At 37.2% G+C, this 19,044-nt stretch overlaps 1 protein-coding gene across 1 annotated transcript; it reads left to right on the forward strand.

Moving 5' to 3' along the window:
* Positions 1 to 4,665: 4,665 nt before the first annotated feature.
* LOC131637943 (uncharacterized) lies at positions 4,666 to 5,310 on the forward strand. Its single transcript, XM_058908509.1, has one exon. It carries the CDS (start codon positions 4,666 to 4,668, stop codon positions 5,308 to 5,310), a length of 645 nt encoding a protein of 214 aa, XP_058764492.1.
* The last annotated feature ends 13,734 nt before the right edge of the window (positions 5,311 to 19,044 follow it).

Below are 19,044 nucleotides of genomic sequence, written 5' to 3' on the forward strand. Positions count from 1 at the left end.
GTAGAATGCATAATCATGCCTTGGATGTCAAGTTACACGGGCATCCAATGGCGTGTCGTTTGTCCCGCGAAGAGAGAAATGTGATATCGGACCTAACGATAGTCAAAGTGGCGCCTCGCAACATACTTGCCGATTTGAAGCGTAAGAAACCGGATAGCGTTTCAAATATCAAGCAAGTTTACAATGAACAGCACAATTTCAAGGTTTTGAATATGGGCCCTCGGTCGGAAATGCAACAACTTTTGAAACTTCTAGGCGATAACAATTATGTTTCAAGCTTCCGAACCTCCGAGGACAAAGTTACCGTGCGTGATATTTTTTGGACTCATCCCGAAAGTATCAAATTTTTCAACACATTTCCAACCGTTCTAGTCATGGATTCGACGTACAAGACAAACAAGTATAGGCTTCCGCTTCTAGAGATCGTCGGTGTGACCTCGACGGACAAGACTTATTCGGTGGGGTTTGCTTTTTTGGAGTGTGAAAAAGAAGAAAACTTTACGTGGGCCTTGGGAATTCGCAAGTCTTTGTTAGTTGATCAAGAGGTTATGCCAAACGTCATTGTCACCGATCGAGACAATGCTTTGATGAATGCGGTCGATACCGTCTTCCCGACATCGACTGCGTTACTTTGCCGGTATCACATAACTTGCAACGTGAGAAGCAAGTTGAAACCCGCGGTTGGGACAAAAGATAGGCCGGATGAAAACGGTAAAGTTGTCAAAGCCGGTGTTGTGGTTGAAAGGATAATGTCGGCATGGAAGGAAATTTTGGATGCACACTCCGAAGAGGTGTATACCGAGAAATTGGTACACTTTAGGTCTTTGTGTGGTTCCATTAGGACATTTTGTCATTACGTCGAATCCACCATTCTTGACAAAGTTAGAGAAAAAGTCGTGTGCGCTTGGACAAATCGAGTTAGACATCTTGGTTGCACCACGACTAACCGTGTTGAATCCGCACATGCGGTCTTCAAGAGGTGGTTGGGTGATAGCAAGGGAGATTTGTGTCGGGGATGGGACACCGTGAACCAAATGCTTGAAAATCAACACAATGAAATTCAAACATCGTTCGGTCGGAGCAAGACGGTTATGGAACACCGGTATAAGGGCCAAATTCTATTCTCCCAATTGATTTACAACATATCTCGAACGGGTTTGAATTTTTTGTTTCATGAAGCTAAGCGGTCGGAGACCACGGGGCCCGATAGTTCATTATGTGGGTGCACCATTAGAAAGACATACGGCCTTCCATGTGCTTGTATACTTGCAAAAAAAGAAGAAGTTGAATTCACCAATACGCATGGATGAGGTAGCCGACCATTGGAAGAAGCTTCGTTTTGATGATTTTGACCCGCCGAAAGAAAATGACTCCAAAATCACCATCTCCGACGAGTTGGAAGTGATAATGGAGAAGTTTGCTAAAGCGGACGACACAACAAAAATGCACATAAAAGAACAATTGCGAAAGATCGCATTTCCGGAGACCACCGATTTGAAACCGCCATCTCAACCGGTTAAAACGAAAGGTGCACCGAAAAAGTCCAAAATTACACAAGATGACACGTCAACAAAACGATCTCCTTCCTACTTTGAACATGTTGATGCATCGTTCCCGGAAATTCACGAGACACCGAAGTCTAAGTGTAGTGGTAACAAAGGAGCCCGTATTTCGAAGCCACCTCGTACACCGCCGATCAAAAAATCACCAATTGTCTACATTGATGAGATGCCACTTTTTATGCACAAATATATCGATAACATCGTTGATGTTGGAGGCGACGACAATTGTGGATATCGGGCCGTTGCGGGTTTGCTCGGTAAAGGGGAAAATAATTACACTTTAGTCCGACGGGAACTCATTGCGGAGTTGACTTCGTATCGGGACATCTACGGCCGACTATATGAAAATCAAGAAAAGTTTGCAAAAATTCATGATGCACTTGTTCCATCACTTACCGGTATCGCTCCGGTTTCGAAGTGGATGTCATTCCCCGATATGGGTCATCTAATAGCAAGTGCGTATGATATGGTGTGTATCGATTTGACGAGGTTTGGACTAAGTGAGACTTTCTTTCCACTTCATAGTCGACCGCCGTTGGACGCGTCAGGCCGCATCATATGCATCGGGTATCTACGATCGCGGCACTTCGTTCAAGTGTTTTTGAAACCGGGTTGTCCTATACCGGCTACTTCTTGTCAATGGACGGCACATCGTTCAAATGAGGCGGAGACTTGGCCGGATCCGTTCGTTTCGAGGATGGCGGAGTTTGAAGAAATGATGAGCAAAGAGCGCGAGCAAAATAGAGAGCGGTCGAAGAACGTGCCTATTTTGGACTTAGGATCCACCGATTGGTTCGATGAATTTTAGTTCGTTCCGGATCGTTTTTGTTTGTAACGATCATTTCTTGTATGTATTGTTGTTTATCATGTAAAATCGGACCGATTCAATACATATATAATATAAGTATGTTTTATGTTGTCATTGCCTATTTTATGCCTATTTTGTATGCTTTTGGTATTGTTTACACAAAACAGAATGCAATGCACAAAATGCAAAATTCACCTCTGTTTCTGCATAATTCGGAAATGAACTTCCGAAATATACATGTCTGGAGCCTATTTTCGGAAGTTCATTTCCGAAATGTCCCCTGAGGCAGGATAAGGTTTGTTGGGCCATCAATGCTCCAATAAGTCTATAAATACTACACACTCTTCTTCATCCTCTTCACACCACAAAACACAAATGACACAAACCTACCCCCACATAGCATTCGTCTACTTTGAAACCGGCTACCCGATGCCGTTTCAATTTCGCTTCTCGCGCGACACGCCGTTTGCGGAATTGATACCGTCGCTCAACACGCTTTTGCGCTATCCCGAGAATCGAAAGGTTGTCAAGCTCGAGTACCGCTCGCCATCGCTTAACGACGAGGGAGGCATTAAGTTCACACCTTTTGAGATCAAGAACGACGAAGATTTAGCGGTTATGTGGACAACGTTCGACCGATTTTCTTCGAAAGGCCCGATCGAGTTGGACGCCAAACTTCAAAGATCGGCGGACGACGTTATCAAAATGTTGACTCATCCCCACCTACCCGTGTTCAACAATATGTAACTTTAATTTTCAGTAATATTATCGTTGTAATCTTCACCCGATTAAATAAAGCGAATCGTTGTTGTTTTTCATTTTTCTTCTATCCAGACATAAATTCGGAGGTTCATTTCCGAATTCCATCATGGGGGTGCGTTCGGAGATGAACTTCCGAAACACCACTTTTTCTGATAATGTAACTTTATTTCGGAGATGCATCTCCGAAACCAATATTTTATATTAAAAAAAACACGTTTTCGGAAGTTCATTTCCGAAAACACCTTTTTTCCAAAAAAAAGTACCGTTTCGAAAATGAACTTCCGAAACAAGGGGTAATGTTGTAAATTCACCAGGGGTGAGCAAGAAGATTAGGAGATGGGTGAAGAAATTTTCTAATTCATTCGTCATTTTTCATGTTTGTTGCTATTCGTATTAACAAGCATTTTCAAAAAAAAAAAACTTTTAAAATTTATATGTTAAAAAGACAATTAATTACTTTAAAATGGATGATATACTCTTCTTTTTCAAAGTTCAATTTTTAATTAATTGATTAATTAATGATAAGAAGAACATTATGAAACAATTACTCTTTTGATAGATTTCTTTTTCTGAAAGATATATAGCATGCCTCATCTTTTAAGAAAAAGAAAAACCTAACATGAGAGAATCTTCAAGATATATAATTATCATTGAGGGTTTTTTTGTTTGGACAATGCTAAATAATTTTTTTTTTTATTCATTTTGAGCATTGTCACTCACCAAAATCTAGTTAGAGGTTATGTCCTTCCATTTGTTGTTGTTCTTCTTTACTATTCAATTCACTTTCCTCTCCAGCTAATGACATCTTTTCACTATTCTCCATTTGGCTAGACTTAAAAAAGGAACCTCCATTTTTACGGTACTCCCTTTAATCTCTTAAGACAGTTTCTTAGAAACTAAATAGAGTAGACAAGGAAAATTCATTCTATTAAGGTGGGTAAGTATTATCCATGAATAGGAAAAGAGGTTCTTCTTGAAAAAGAGAAAGTTGTTTTGGACTTAAGGTGCCTCTTTCTTATATTTATCCTTTTTCACAAGAGAATTTCTTATCACACCTTTATGGTGATCCACACTTCTCAAAATTCTAATTGTTTTTTTTGAGATGTACGTTCGAACGTATCATAATAAATTTTAAAAAAAGTGGTTCGGACATGCATCTCCGAAAACATTTAAAGACATCTTGGATATGCATATATGAAAAATATGGCTGGACATAATGGTTGGTATAAACAAAATTGTTTTTGACTTTTTTGAAAAGAATCTGTCGGTTTGATCCGTAATTTGGATATTTTTGAATGTACATCTCCGAAACATGTCTGTGTTGTTTTTGTACAGTAGTTTTGTAATTGTCTTATTGTTTACAAATAGATATGGTGCACCCCGATAATATCTCAAAAGTATTAGTTTCTACAAATGATGTTTCTCCGAATGTTCAAGGGGTTATCGTAAAGTCGGTAGATGTTGGTGGTGACTTTAATAACAAGCAAGAGTTTGATGATCGTGATAGCATGCTCACATGGATTCATCGACGAGATGCTGGTTTTTATGCACAAATACATCGAGTGGATCGTCAATGTTAAGGGGGACGATAATTGCGGTTACCGGGCCATTTCGGCTTTGCTTGATAAGGGAGAGGATAGTCATGCGCTTGTCTGTCATCAACTTATCCAAGAGTTGAAGATGCGTAAAGAATCGTACACGCGGTTGTACGGGGAGAAAGAAAAACTTGAAGCGGTTTATGAATCTCTTGTTCCTTGCTTGAGTTGTCAGGCACCGTTGTCAAAATGGACGAGGTTCCAAGAAATGAGGCATCTTATTGCATGTGCATATGATAAGGTGTCCATTGACTTGACGCGATACGAGTTTTCGGAAACCTTTTTTCCACTCCGCACCTCACCACCTAGAAATCCAAATGATTGCATTATGTGTATTGGATGGCTTGAAAAATCAAGTCATTTTGTACAAGTTTACTTGAAACCGGGATGTTTCATACCACCAACATCACCGGAATGGACGACTCATTCAATCGCAAATGCCGAGACATGGACGGATCATTTTGTTGAAAGGATGCACGAATTCGAAAGATTGAACAATGTTGAAAATGAATCGAATGTTGAAAAGTCCAAGAGGGAACCACCAATAAATTTAGCTGGCGACACTTGTTTTGATTCGTTTTGAATTTTTGAAGTGTAATATACTCACTTTTTAATATTGCAATATACTCACTTTTTAACATTAAATATACTCACTTTCCTTATTATTCTCTTCTGGTTTAAAATTGTAATAGCGAAAGTTCCGAATATGTATCTACGAAAGGTTTCTTAAGTTGCATTTTTAGGGAATGTTCCGTAGAGATACCTCAGGAACCAATAAATATGGGGTCTCTACGTGGATATGGATACGGAAAGAAGTGTGACAGAGAATGGTTGGTCCATACTTAGGTTTTCTATAAATTTGGAATTTCTTATGCTGTCTTTCACACAAACACAAAAATGTCTCAGTATGATATTAAAATCCATTGGTATGTCACAAGTGTCTTCTACTCTGACGGCAAAATACCAGAGCATACGTTTAAACTCAACGATTACACCTCGCTTGACGATATTATTGACGAAATCCACTATCGCCTATTTTACAAAAACAAACGAAAGATTGTGAAGTTCGAGTATCATTTACCTTCAGTTGACAACGAAGGGAACATCGTTTAAAAATCTATTAAAAATGACTTGATATTTAAAATGTTATATTAATCAATATGAAAAATCAGAAAGTTATTTTAGTTTTTTTTTTTTGTTTTTCTAGTTAAATTATAAGTTTATTGATAGTCGTAGAATCCATCATCATCATCATCATCATCATCATCATCATCATCATCATCATCATCATCATCATCATCATCGATGCTTTCATTTCATTTCACAATGCCTCATAGCCCTCAAACTCCACCCCAAATGGATCATTTTACAAAAATCGTTTTTAAACATTATTCTTTATTTGTAAGTTTAAAAAGCTAAAAAAACAAAAATAGCTTTTAAAAGTTTTAGGGCCTGTTTGAAAGGCTTTTTAAAAACTCTATTTTAGTTTTTGAAAATTTAAAAACTAAAAACTTGTTTGAATATAATATTTTATAAATGTGTTTTTAAAAACTCTTCACAATTTTTCAGTTTTTAAAAGCAAAAAACTGAAATGGCTAAATTGTGTTTTGATTTTTACTTTTCAGTTTTTAAAAACTAAAAACAAAAACTATTTCAAACAGACCCTTGATTTTTGATTTTGAAAATTAGAAAGAGTAAAAAATATTTGAAAATGATACATTTTTCATTAATAACATATATTTTACAATTTTAAAATAATTTTTAAAAATGAAATTACCAAATATTTTTTTTATTTCTTTCTTCAAAATTCTTTTTTAAAACTGATTTACAAAATTATTTTTAAAAACTAAAAAACTAAAATTCTTTCAAACAAACATATAGTCTTTTGAATAATTCTTTTTAGCCAATCCTACTCACTCCCATGAAGCATCATGCTCGAATCATCAAATAAGCAATAATCTAAACCATGCTTGAATCACCTAACAGCATGCTCAATCAAACACCATGCTCTCAATCAAAAATTAAAATTAACATGGTATTCACTTTGCCTTTTGTAGTGGTTGAATTAATTTTAATTATTCAGTTGCTTATAATTGAACTCACTAGCGCTTCTATGGCCCAGCCAGCCCGGGCATGCGCCCGGGCTCAACCCCTATTTTCTTTGTACGCTTTTTAATTTAATGATCGATTTTTAGACAAAATCAAGGGCAAAATTAATAAAAATAAGGTGTAAAAATTAAAACAGATAAATAATTAATGGTCCAGACCCAACTCAATCAATTATTTATGAATCAAAAAAGAAATTAAAAAAAATTCCCTTAAAACTAAACAATGATTACAACAGAGGTTCTTGCTAACGAGTGTCCTTAGGGCACTCTTTAAGCATACTCAATAAAAAAAATATTTTTTTATAAATGTCAATATTTTAGTTTTCAATACATTTTTAATGCATTAAATACACGTATTTTTTTTAAAAAAAATACTATTTTAATTACTTAAAGAATATCCTTGGAGTTGGAGCACTGGTTAGCATTTTCCTAAAAGAAATATATAGCACATGGCTTATATATTTCTAGACTTCAGTATTATTTTTTATCATTAGTTATGACTATCATAAAAATAAGGCTAAGTAGTAAGTTAATATATTTACATGACATAACATATATAAAATTAAAAATATATGAATTAAAAATATATAAAATTAAAGATTTTTAATTCATATATGTTTTAATTCATATATGTTTTTAATTCATAAATATTTTTAATTCATATATATTTACATGACATCACCTCCACTTTTAACCCTCTTCGTTAAAACATATATAAAATAAACCCAAAAGATTTTTAATTCATATACTTAAATCAAATTAAATAAAAGAAAAACAAGACCCCTTTTAGTTAATTAGAATTAATTTATTTTGTCTTTTTTTTTCTAATTTACTTAGTTTATTCTTAAAAAATATTTTAGAAAACACAAAAAAAAATGTTTTCTTTTATTTTTTTTTGGATAAAAGATAACTTTATTTAACCAAAAAACAGATAACACAGTACGGCGATCGCATAAAGATCCAGCCCAACAAACGCTACCAAAAGCACTAACCAAAAACAAAGAAAAAACACACTCACATCATGAGATTAGCTATGTGTTTCCTATACTTTGGCCTTATCCAGCCTCTATACACTATAGTATCAATTATATTGTTAACTATGGTATTGCTGGTGTTCTTGTGTTGAAAAACCACTTGGTTACGGTATTGCCAAACAAAATAGAGAGTCTCTGCCAGCGCCATCTTGAGCATCCCATGTTTCCATCCCTTTCCTTTTGTATTACAAATAAGCCAACTCAACTCGTCCCTCCAGATAAGCGGTATTTGTGGAATCCCAAGCCAATTTAAAATTCCAGCCCACACATTCTTTGTAAAGCGACATTCAAAAAATAAATGGTCATGGCTTTCAACAGCATTCTCACACAAAACACACTGCACGTTTTGAATCATACCCAATTTACTCAACCTGTCCATAGTTGCCAGCCTGCTATGACAGCTAAGCCACAGTGTGAAGAGAGCCCGTGGTCTAGCGTAATTGTTTCTCATAAGATTTCGCCACTCCACTCTATTTTGATCATCAATAAGTCTAAGATAAATTTCCTTCATCACAAAACGATCCTTGGTGAGCATGGTATACCACTGTTGTTGAATAAGAGGAATAAGGGATCTTTTGTTGAATATAGTCTTTAATATCCATGAGCACGAGTTAGGACAATTGATAGTTTCCACCGAATTACCTTTTAAGTAGTAAGCGTGTACCCATTTCACCCACAATGCATCTGTGTTCTTGCACAAGTTCCATAAACATTTCAATAAGGTAATAGAGTTCCAAATTTCCAAATTGATAATGTTCAGTCCACCTTGGTGTATGGGGCTACAAGTTTTCTTCCATGCCACAAGGCTTTTACGGCTCACCTCTGCTTTTCCTGTCCATATGAAAGACCTACACAAAGCATCAATTTTGTGAATAACAAACTTTGGCAGCGGGAGACAGTTCATCCAGTATTGCATAATGGTTGTAGTTATACTATTGACTAACTGAATTCTGCCCGCTCGACTGAGTAACTTAGCTGTCCAATGCCTAATACGATTCGTAATTCTCTCAATCACTAGGAGGAAGTGATTCACATTCAGCCTCTTGCTAGACAAAGGGACCCCCAGATATCTAATAGGAAGTTGACCCGGAGTGAAGCCAGTTAAGCTCTGGATAACACCTATCACATCCTGCTCCATGCCCCCACAAAAGATCCTGCATTTATTTAGGTTCACAGTCAAGCCTGTTGATTCAGAAAAACTATGGAAAGCCTCAAGTAATAGTCCCACTGACTTTGCATCGCCACGGCTAAATATGAGTACGTCATCAGCAAACGACAAATGGGTTACAGCCAATCTTTTACATTTGCTCTGGTGCTTGAACTCCTTTCTCCTCTGCATATTAACCATAGTTCTATTCAGGTATTCCATCAAAATAACAAACAGCAGAGGTGAAATTGGATCACCTTGCCTAAGCCCCCTCCTTGCTTGCAATAATTCAGTATACTCTCCATTCACGTTAAATCTGTAACTGACAGTAGTAATCATACACATGATCCAGCTAACAAATTTTCTAGGCATCCCGATCTCGCCAAGAATACATTCAAGAGCATTCCAATCAACCATATCGTATGTCTTTTGAAAATCAATTTGCAGCATGCATCTCGGTGTTCCACCTTTTCTAGTATAACCCTTCATTAATTCAAAAGCTAGGAGTATGTGATTATGAATAACTTGGCCTGGTATAAATGCATCCTGGCTCTGATGAATAATGTCTGGAAGAATCTTTCCCAATCTATTAGTCAAAACTTTTGATAGGATTTTGTAGAAAGTAGTACAGCCCGCAATTGGTCTATACTCTTTCACTGTTTTAGCTTGCTCTGTCTTGGGGATAAGTGTGACTACAGTGCCATTAAAAGCCCTAAAGAGAATGCAATTATCAAAGAATACCTGAGCTGCAGCCAATACATCATCCTTAATAAAATGCCAACAGGATTTGAAAAATTTTGCTCCATATCCGTCAATGCCAGGAGCTTTCAAGTCTCCAATACCATTTAAAGCAATACGAATTTCCTCCTCTGTAACTCGTGCAATAAGACTATCACCCTGAGCCCTTGTAATTTGCTTACCACTTCTCAAGATATCAATGTCCACATGTTTGAGAGTTTGGGCTTTAGTACCCATAATACTTCTATAATACTTCAACACCTCCTGATGGATATCATCCTTACCAGTCAAAACAGTACCATCATCTTGATGTAGAACACTCAGACTTCTGTGTTGGGACTTGGTTTTTAAAGTGGCATAAAAGTAGGCATTATTGCCATCTTGCATTCTCAACCAATCAATTTTGGTTCTCTGCCGTATAATACTCTCTTCTAGCTCATTCCATTCGATCACTTTTGTAGTTAGCATTTCAACTTTTTCTATGGCCACAGCATCCATCCTGTTAGACAACAAGCTTTCCTGGCTTTAGTAAGCTCCACAATAATGCTGGAACGACTCCTGCTGAGCTTAGTTAAGGCAGGTTTCAATCTTTGTAATTTCCTCCAAAGAACAAACATGGGCTCCCCTTGTATGGGCTGACTCCAACTCTGTTTAACCACCTCTTCAAACCCAGGTAGCTCAGTCAGATAGTTATAAAACTTAAATCTGCGAGATCTGATGCCTTTAGTAGTATTATCTTCAACACACAAAAGTGCATGATCAGATACACTAGGTGGGAGAATCTTCAAAATAGTATTGGTGTTAACTTGGAACCAGTCAACATTTCCCAAAACTCTATCAATTCTTGAGTAAATAACCCCTGTAACATGTTTATTATTCCAAGTGTAGAAATCCCCTACACTGTCCATTTCACTCAAACCTGTACTGGACATCATATCCTGGAAATCCTTATACTCAGATTCAACAACCATGTTCCCTTCGATTCTATCTTGTGCCCCTGCCACATTATTGAAATCGCCCATAGCACACCAAGGCCCTCTAATAGACTGGTGAAGAGTTATCATATTCTTCCATAAGACTTTTCTCTTTTCAAGTTGGTTCAGGGCATAAATACCAGTCAACCAGAACTTGAAACTACCCATCTTATCATAAACTCCACAATGCACATACTGGTCAGTACTAGAAACAAGCTGCAGATTATACCTATTGTCATCCCAAGTGATCCAAATTCTTCCATTTACATGATGATTGTAGTTATCCACATAATGTTGATAAAGACTAAGTTTATTTCTAATCAGAATGGCTTTCTCTTGTTTAACTCTCGTTTCTACCAAAATAACAATCTCGGGGTTCAAGCTTTTGAGACGGGAGCGAATCTCAAGCAACTTACCCGTTTTATTGAGCCCCCTTAGGTTCCAAGAAACTAACATGGATCCCCTAAGGGGAACAGAGCAGGGTCATTCGAAACCTTTAACGCATCAAAACCATTCACACATTCCACAGAATCAGATGATGAGCCAAAGAGAACCTTCTTACCTTTATCTCTCTTTGAGGTAGCCACTGTAGTCCACGTCGCTTCCACCTCTTCATTCTCATGATTCGGTTTTTGGACCTTTGGAACACCCTCATTACTTTCCTTCTCCAGCTGATTCTCCAGAGGTTTAGGTTTCAGTATCCATTGTTTCTCCTTTTCCTTCCTCTTTGTCTTGCAATTATGGCCAATTTTCTGACATTGATCACAGTACAAGGGCCGCCATTCATATTCCACTTTCTAAGCTAGCTTTCTTCCTTCGCAATCTTTGATGGAAATTTCATGTGTGAGTGCCTTTGTGATATCAACCTCTACTAGAATTCGGGCATAGGATACGCGCAATTTGCTCGCCGTACATTCATCCGTAACCAATGGTATTCCTATAGCACTGCCAATCTTGCTTAAACTCTTTGCACCCCATAAGTGAAGTGGAAGCTGAGGGAGCTTAATCCAAAGGGGGAGAGTCCGTAATAAATCCTGCTGAAGGTCAAACCCAGGTTTCCATTCCTTTAGGAGCATCGGGATATTTCTGAGAGTATAGGGGCCCTTCATCAGTACAGCATCCATATCCGCCTGCGAGCTGAATCGGAGAATGAAATAGCCGTCGTCATGATAGTACATATCTGGGAGTTTGACAAAATTCCAAGTCTTTATCATGAACGTCTTCACCATAGTCATACTCAGTTCTTCTCCCAACGCATAAAGTATCAGAGCAGATTCCCAAAACTTCACTTCAGAAACGATATCCTCCTCTACAATTTCGATTTCTATCGCGCCATTGACCAAATTGGGGGCAACATATTGCATTGATAATCCCTTCATTGGATTCCGATTCTCACTAAGAACGTCCACCCAGAGCTTACGTGGTCCTTCCATTTCTTCGATCTTCTTCAATGGTGAACTTAGGGTTTCTTCAATAGCCTTTAAACCTTCGATCCCCTCTTTCGTACCAGATCCAGAGGGTTGATTGGGAGATCCCATAGCAGGTATCGACGACACCGGAGTGGTCATCGACGGCGACGGTGGCACCAGAAGTGGCCGCCCCCGACCCCTTTTCGCCCGAGCTCCCATTTAGAGTTGACACACTATGTTCTTTTCAATAAATGTTTTCTTTTATTATTTTATTAGATTATTTATCTTATTCAAAAAACACAAAACATGTAATTTTATTTGATTAGGTTTTTATTATTCAATAAATTTTTTATTTAATTTTGTTTTGCTACTGTTTGTTTTTTTTTAATTATTTAATTTTTAATAGTTTTATATACCCTATATAAATTAATTGATAGAATAGTCCACTAAAAATATGAGGTTTGTAAACTCCTTCTGAATTAAACAGACCATTAAGATAAGGTTTGTAAGTTCTCCTTAAATTCTTTCTTAGTTAAGTTTATTATTAAGCTTAAGACAATTAAATTCATTCATAAATTAAATAACTCGGAATCTTTTGAGAGTTCAAGTTCACACGCAAGATATTATACTGAGCTTGAGATATTCAAGTCACTTAAAGATGTGATATTATTCGAACATTCACCGCAAAGAGGTCTCAGAGAGGACATTTACCTCCTAATTTTATTTAGCACAATATTCACATGTTAGGTTTCTTCTCTCTTATGTAGCACACTTTTTGACTATTTATATATTATATCACATGTAATTTGCAGTTAAATTTTTTGTCCAGACTGTCAAAAATTCCTGGCTCCGTCATTTGAACTTTACTAATTACTAGTACTATTTATTTATAATGCCCCAATCATCTAATAAGCAATCCAAATGCCATGCTTTTGACTACAAATCCGGATCTCCTCAATAGCACCAAGCATATTTTGTTGAACTTGATCTTATTTTGTCAACCAATACACACTTTCCTCGATAATACAAGTAGCTGATAAAGATTGTGACCATGCTCCTACTTATAGACACGACATTTCAACATCCGAATCTCCATAATCTCTTTTTTTTCTTCTTTCTCCTCCAATATGTTAGGAGAAGATTGGTGCCTCTAAGTGAATTTGACCCTTATCTTTTGATTGTTTGAACTTAAGAGCCAATACTGTTATATAAATAATTATATGTTTTATTTAATTAATATTTATTTTGACGACCGTCTTGATTGGCAATTTTTCTTGTTTTTTTTTCAAACATTTCAATTTACAAGTGACTGATAATACTTGTGAAGAGAGCCAACATATACGTGATAACGTTGTTAACATTTTAAATTTGGAATAAGACAAAGTTGTCACCACTAATCAAACATTATTAAATTTCAACAAGTTTGACTCACATTTTTTAAACATTGGTGACCGTCTACACTAAATTATAAAACGTTTTAGATATTAGATTAAAAAATATAACTAATGTTGTACGAGAAAGATAAATCATGTATGGTTTTATGATATTATCTTTTATTAATTATAGAGAAAAGAAGTTAAAAGAATTGAAAGAAATGAAAGAAGAAAGAGTAATAAATAGTAGAGAGTATATTAATATTGTAAAATAACTTATAATTTATCTTTTTTTAAAAACTTATAATTTGGGTTAGAGTAAGTATTGTCGCACGCTCGCGAAAAAAATGAACAGAGTCGCCACTAATATATTTATCCCATAAGGGAAAGGAATATCAGAAAACCTAACAAAGGAAGGAAGAGGGTCTTGCGACCAGAGAATCAAGGTACGAGAGTCGGTTACGCGAGGGGAAGGTACTAGCACCCCTCACGCCCATCGTACTCGATGGTATCCACCTATGTTTGCTTCTATCTAAAGGATGTGTATCTATGTCTATGTCTAAATGCGAAATGAATGCAAAATGTAGGGAAAATAAGAATTGTACTCGCACGGGCCCTACCCCGCTGCCTACGTATCCTTTTCAGGAATCAGAGTTACCGTAGCTCGGCTCACGATTTTCTGTTTGTTTTTGTGTTTTTTAGTTGGGCGGAGTTAACGCTCGCGCTCTTGCATAAGGGGACAGCCTAGGATGCAATGGAGCGGAGATAACAATGCCCTTAAGAAAAGAAGAAAAAGAGGGATTGGTTTGTGTCTTTTAGGGTAATTCCATGATGACGAGAACCCACTACAAGGTCTCGCATCACTTCCTTACTTTGTGTTAAATCTGACCATTTATTAGTGTTTTTTGAAGTGTTTTTGGTTGGTGTTTTTTAAGGGGATTTAATTTGTGACTTAGATCATACCAAAAAGAGTTTGTTTTGCATATTTAGAGAACGCACATCGAGGCCTACGCCACAATCGTTTCTCTAAATAACGGTTAAGAAATACATCGAGGCTTCACACCTCAATCATTTCTTCTCCGATAAGTAGGAATACAAAAAGGAGTTCTTTTGTGAATATTTAGAGAATGCACATCGAGGCCTACGCCACAATCGTTTCTCTAAATAACGGTTAAGAAATACATCGAGGCTTCACACCTCAACCATTTCTTCTCCGCTAAGTAGGAAAGAACATACATCGAGGCCTACGCCTCAATCATTTCCTTCCTACCATGAAATATAGCAACGGTATGATCTTCATCGATTTTTATTAAGTATTTTAAAAGTTGAAAAGGAAAAGAATGCAATAGGGAACTATACCTAAATTCTAGTCTAAGTTGTCTATACAAGGGATTTAAAATGAAAAACTATACAATTTATTAACAAAAACTATACATGGAATAGGTAAAGGAAAATCAATATGCGACAAATAAAATTGGGAATTATGGCAAACAAAAGATACTCACAAGCACACATACATCCATTAATTCTATGCAAAAAAATCGGGACTAAAAAATAATTCCTAAATCTATTAGAGAGTTATTTACAAAGAAGTGTTAATCCAAGGAAATTCAAATGTATTGTGAAGAAAAAGATTTATTAAAAGGACTAAAACAATTAAGAAAAATCAACAAAATTTATGACAAATATTCACACACTCTAAAATACTCAAGAATATTTTTTATACATTTTTTATGTGATTAAAAAGAATTATGAGTTGAAAGTAAAAGAAAACAAAATTAAAATGAAAATTAAAATCTAACTGCAAAGGGGGTGCATCAGCAGAAAGATAATGAACTAGAACCATGTTATAGCAAAACTGGGCCTAAAAGAGGGGGTGTGGAAAATAGGGGCGCTCAGGCCTAGTCCAGTAGCAGATGGTGCATTAGCAAGAGAGGGGTATGATTTCAGAAACATCACAGGTCCAACACAAGTGAGGCCCAACGCTCACACAAACCAATTCCATCTCATTTTATTTTTAATCATTTGGCAGCATGTGTATTATTCACTAATAACAAAAACGTGACATTAGGGTTAATAGTGATATCAATGGGTCAAGTTAATTTTAAGTTGCAAAAGACAAAAACTCAGCTTAAGCCAATCACACGACGCCACCTCACAAGCCAATGATTGCATAAAGGACAAAAAACATCATAAAATGGGGCACAGACGAATCACGTCGTGCCACGCGTGCTTTCCAACTTCACCCTCATGCACATGAATTCAGACGACGGAGAAGAACTCCGGTCATCCCTTCCGGCGAAAGCTCACCGTCTGCAACCATGTTTATGCCCAGAAAAAGCTTAAACCTATATCGATCCACTCGGATTTCTCCGCTGATTCCAAATACGCCCCTAATTTTTATTTTTGATACCTCTAACATTGTGAACACGAGCCAAGAACCTATGCCCTAACTTAACAACTTTCACGAAAATGATTTTAAACTATCCTAAAGATCATTATGATTCACAGAACCAAGATGCAACGATTACACATAAGAAATGCACGCATGTGCTTTTAATCATGGCAATCAGAACCTGAACAGACAAGTGCAACGAGCAACCACTATGAACAACAAGCGAACACTGTACGAAACCTAACATGACAACTGAAATGCACAGAAAGATTCAGCGACTTACCTGCTCCGTTCTTGAATAACAACCTTCAGAAAATTCCACGATGTGATGCGAGCTTGTTGGTGATGATGAAGAAACTTGCTGCAGCTTTTATCTTTGAGAAATAAACTCACAAAATCTTGAGTAATGGAGAGGTTATATCTACTCTCAAACCATAGCTATATTGATGATGATGATGAGATAATAAGACGAGAAGGAGATCGTGGTTGAAGCTCCCATGGAGATGAAGGTCGAATGATGGAAGAAATGGTGGTTGAAGGTAGATTCGTGATGGTTCTGATTAGTAGTGGTGGTGGTGGTGTTGATGAAGGTGAGGAAAGAGAGTTATGGTGGTTTGTTGGTGGTGGATGATGATGAAGGTTTCCGGTTATGGTTGATGGTGGTGGTGGCGGTTACGAGTTTGTTACAGTGTGTAACAAACTTTTCAGAGAAGGAAAAGAGTGGAGAGAGATGGGAGAATGAAGAGGAGAAAGAGAAATGAGAGTATGAAGAATCTGGAAAAGTGAGGAATGAATGTGTGTTGTGATTTGTGAAGTGTTGAGTTTATATAGTATGGAGTGTATGGGCTTTGTGGTGTGGATGGTTGTAGTGTAGCATTCCCTTCAGGTATTGATACTTAGTGAGCAAGCATGTGTAGCTATGGTAAATCTTTTGTGTGCCTTTTTCAAATGCAGCGTGTGCATGGCTTTTTGTAGTAAATAATGACTTGGTGTATGTTGCAAATAAAGCTCAACCTTCCCTTGGTTCAACATGATCATGATGATGACTTTCTGAGCTTATATCTTCTTCCATGAGACACCATTTGTTTCAAACTTAAGACCAATGTGAAGAGGACGTATGATGGAAGAGAATTGGTGTTGATGAGCCCTTGAGATAGGGTTTTTATCCCACTCAAAAATGCAATGAAACATGACAATGCGTAACTGCCTTGTGCCCACGCATGTGCCCTACTCTTACCCAGTTCATATACAGTGTCCATATGCATGACTTTGATGGCTTGTATCTTGGTCCACACATGTTCAAAATTAGTAATCTTGCGCTCACTAGGTAGAGGACATGGCAAAGAATGTCTTAGCATCTAACTTGTTCAAAATAGAGACTTGTGGGGGGAGAAAAAGGCACTGACATTTGGCACACCATGTGTTTGCTGAAATGCATGCGTATGCCTTAAGAATCTGCCTTGTGTCGCGGGCGAAAAATCGTTTTGTTCCTCTTTTTTTTCGGGATGAGACACCTGATGCCTTCTTTGGGCTCGAGTGCTCATAAAAATGATTTTTCTTTTGTACGGACCAAACTTTTTATTGTTTCCAAAAGAGGAAAAGGAAAAAAGCTGCAATAACCTAAAAAGTGGGGGAGAGATTCCGGGTAAGAGGGTTGGTTATACGAAGGGAAGGTATTAGCACCCAACGTATCTATAGTACTCTATAGGTTTCTTTGTTTTGTTTATTCCATTCTTGTTGTGGTGGAGGTTCTTGTGAAATAGGTGGGACCTAAGGTGTTTGTTTGATTATGCTCGCAAAGATCATCGCGATCCTCTGCATACATATCCCTTAGAGGGAATCAGAGCATCTGTAGCTCGGGGTCTACGGGTGCTAAGGTTTGAGTGGTTTTTTGTTTTGTTTTGCTCGCCAAGGATCGACCTTGTGCCTACGTATTCTCAAAGGGATGTTGAGAAAGTCAGAGCAATCGTAGTTCCCACTTATGCTAGTGGAAGCAAAGGAAAATAGACAAATGTCGTCTAAATGCTAGATGTATCTAATCTATATCATCACATACATCTGTTTGATTTTGTTTGAAAATCTTTTCATTATAAGCCCGGGGCCATGCCACTTAGGGTGCTTAGAATGATAAAGATGTTTTTGTTGTTTAACCAGCCTTGTGGCAAAAGTTTCAATGAAGTCAGCCTTGTGACAAAAACTTTGATTAATCAGCCAGCCTTGTGGCAAAAGTTTCAATGAAGTCAGCCTTGTGACAAAAACTTTGATTAATCATCCAGTACGGTGGCAAAACAGTTTGATTGATGAGCCAGCCTTGTGGCAAAAAAAAGTTTGATTGATTAGCCAGCCTTGTGGCAAAAAAGTTTGATTTGATTGATTGTTTGTGATGATATAGAAGAGATACTCCTATCATAGAGATGATAAATGTCTAATCTCCTAGGGTATTTGATTTGGATATTGGGGATGCTTATAAGAAGCCCGTGGGTCCTTGTACGAAGCCCAAGAGGAGGCTATCCGAGGGTCCTTGCATTGTAAGCCCAAGAGGAGGCTATGGGAGGGACAATCCAGGGTCCTTGCATTGTAAGCCCAAGAGGAGGCTATGGGAGGGTCACTCGTTTGTACAAAGCCCAAGGGGAGGCATGGTATAGTTGGTTTGAGCTCTTAGAGCGATTTCACCGGGAAACCATACTCTATGTCCTAACCTAAACTAGGGAGATTCTTTGCACGAAGCCCAATAGGAGGCTATGGGGAACCTAGTGTTGTACTAAGTTGAATAAGCATATATAACACAATCACAAGTATGAACAAGTACGAACAAACATGAACAAGTACATGAACAAATATGAACAGTTATACATATATGACAAAGTGTGTGTATATAATGGAGTTTATGAAGGAAATATACCTGTAAGCATGATCCATTTGTATACACGGGGGCTCGGGACTCATACTCGGGGAGAGACCCACTTGAGTTTATTCAAAGCTATGTAAACAGGTATTTACAAAAGGGCTTGGGACTTATACCTACATGGAGGCCCATGGTATATTTGGGAAGATTTAAAGAAACCTTCATTTTTGGTTTGTTATTCAAAGTTAAAAACAAATTGATTGAGATATGTACAAAAGGCGTACAATGAAATAC

This window comes from Vicia villosa, unplaced genomic scaffold (genome assembly GCF_029867415.1).
Source record: "Vicia villosa cultivar HV-30 ecotype Madison, WI unplaced genomic scaffold, Vvil1.0 ctg.002117F_1_1, whole genome shotgun sequence".
Classification (NCBI taxonomy): domain Eukaryota; kingdom Viridiplantae; phylum Streptophyta; class Magnoliopsida; order Fabales; family Fabaceae; genus Vicia; species Vicia villosa.

Excerpts from the sequence above, each read along its gene's own strand:
- LOC131637943 (XM_058908509.1), top strand. The coding sequence starts at position 4,666 with ATGCTGGTTTTTATGCACAAATACATCGAGTGGATCGTCAATGTTAAG.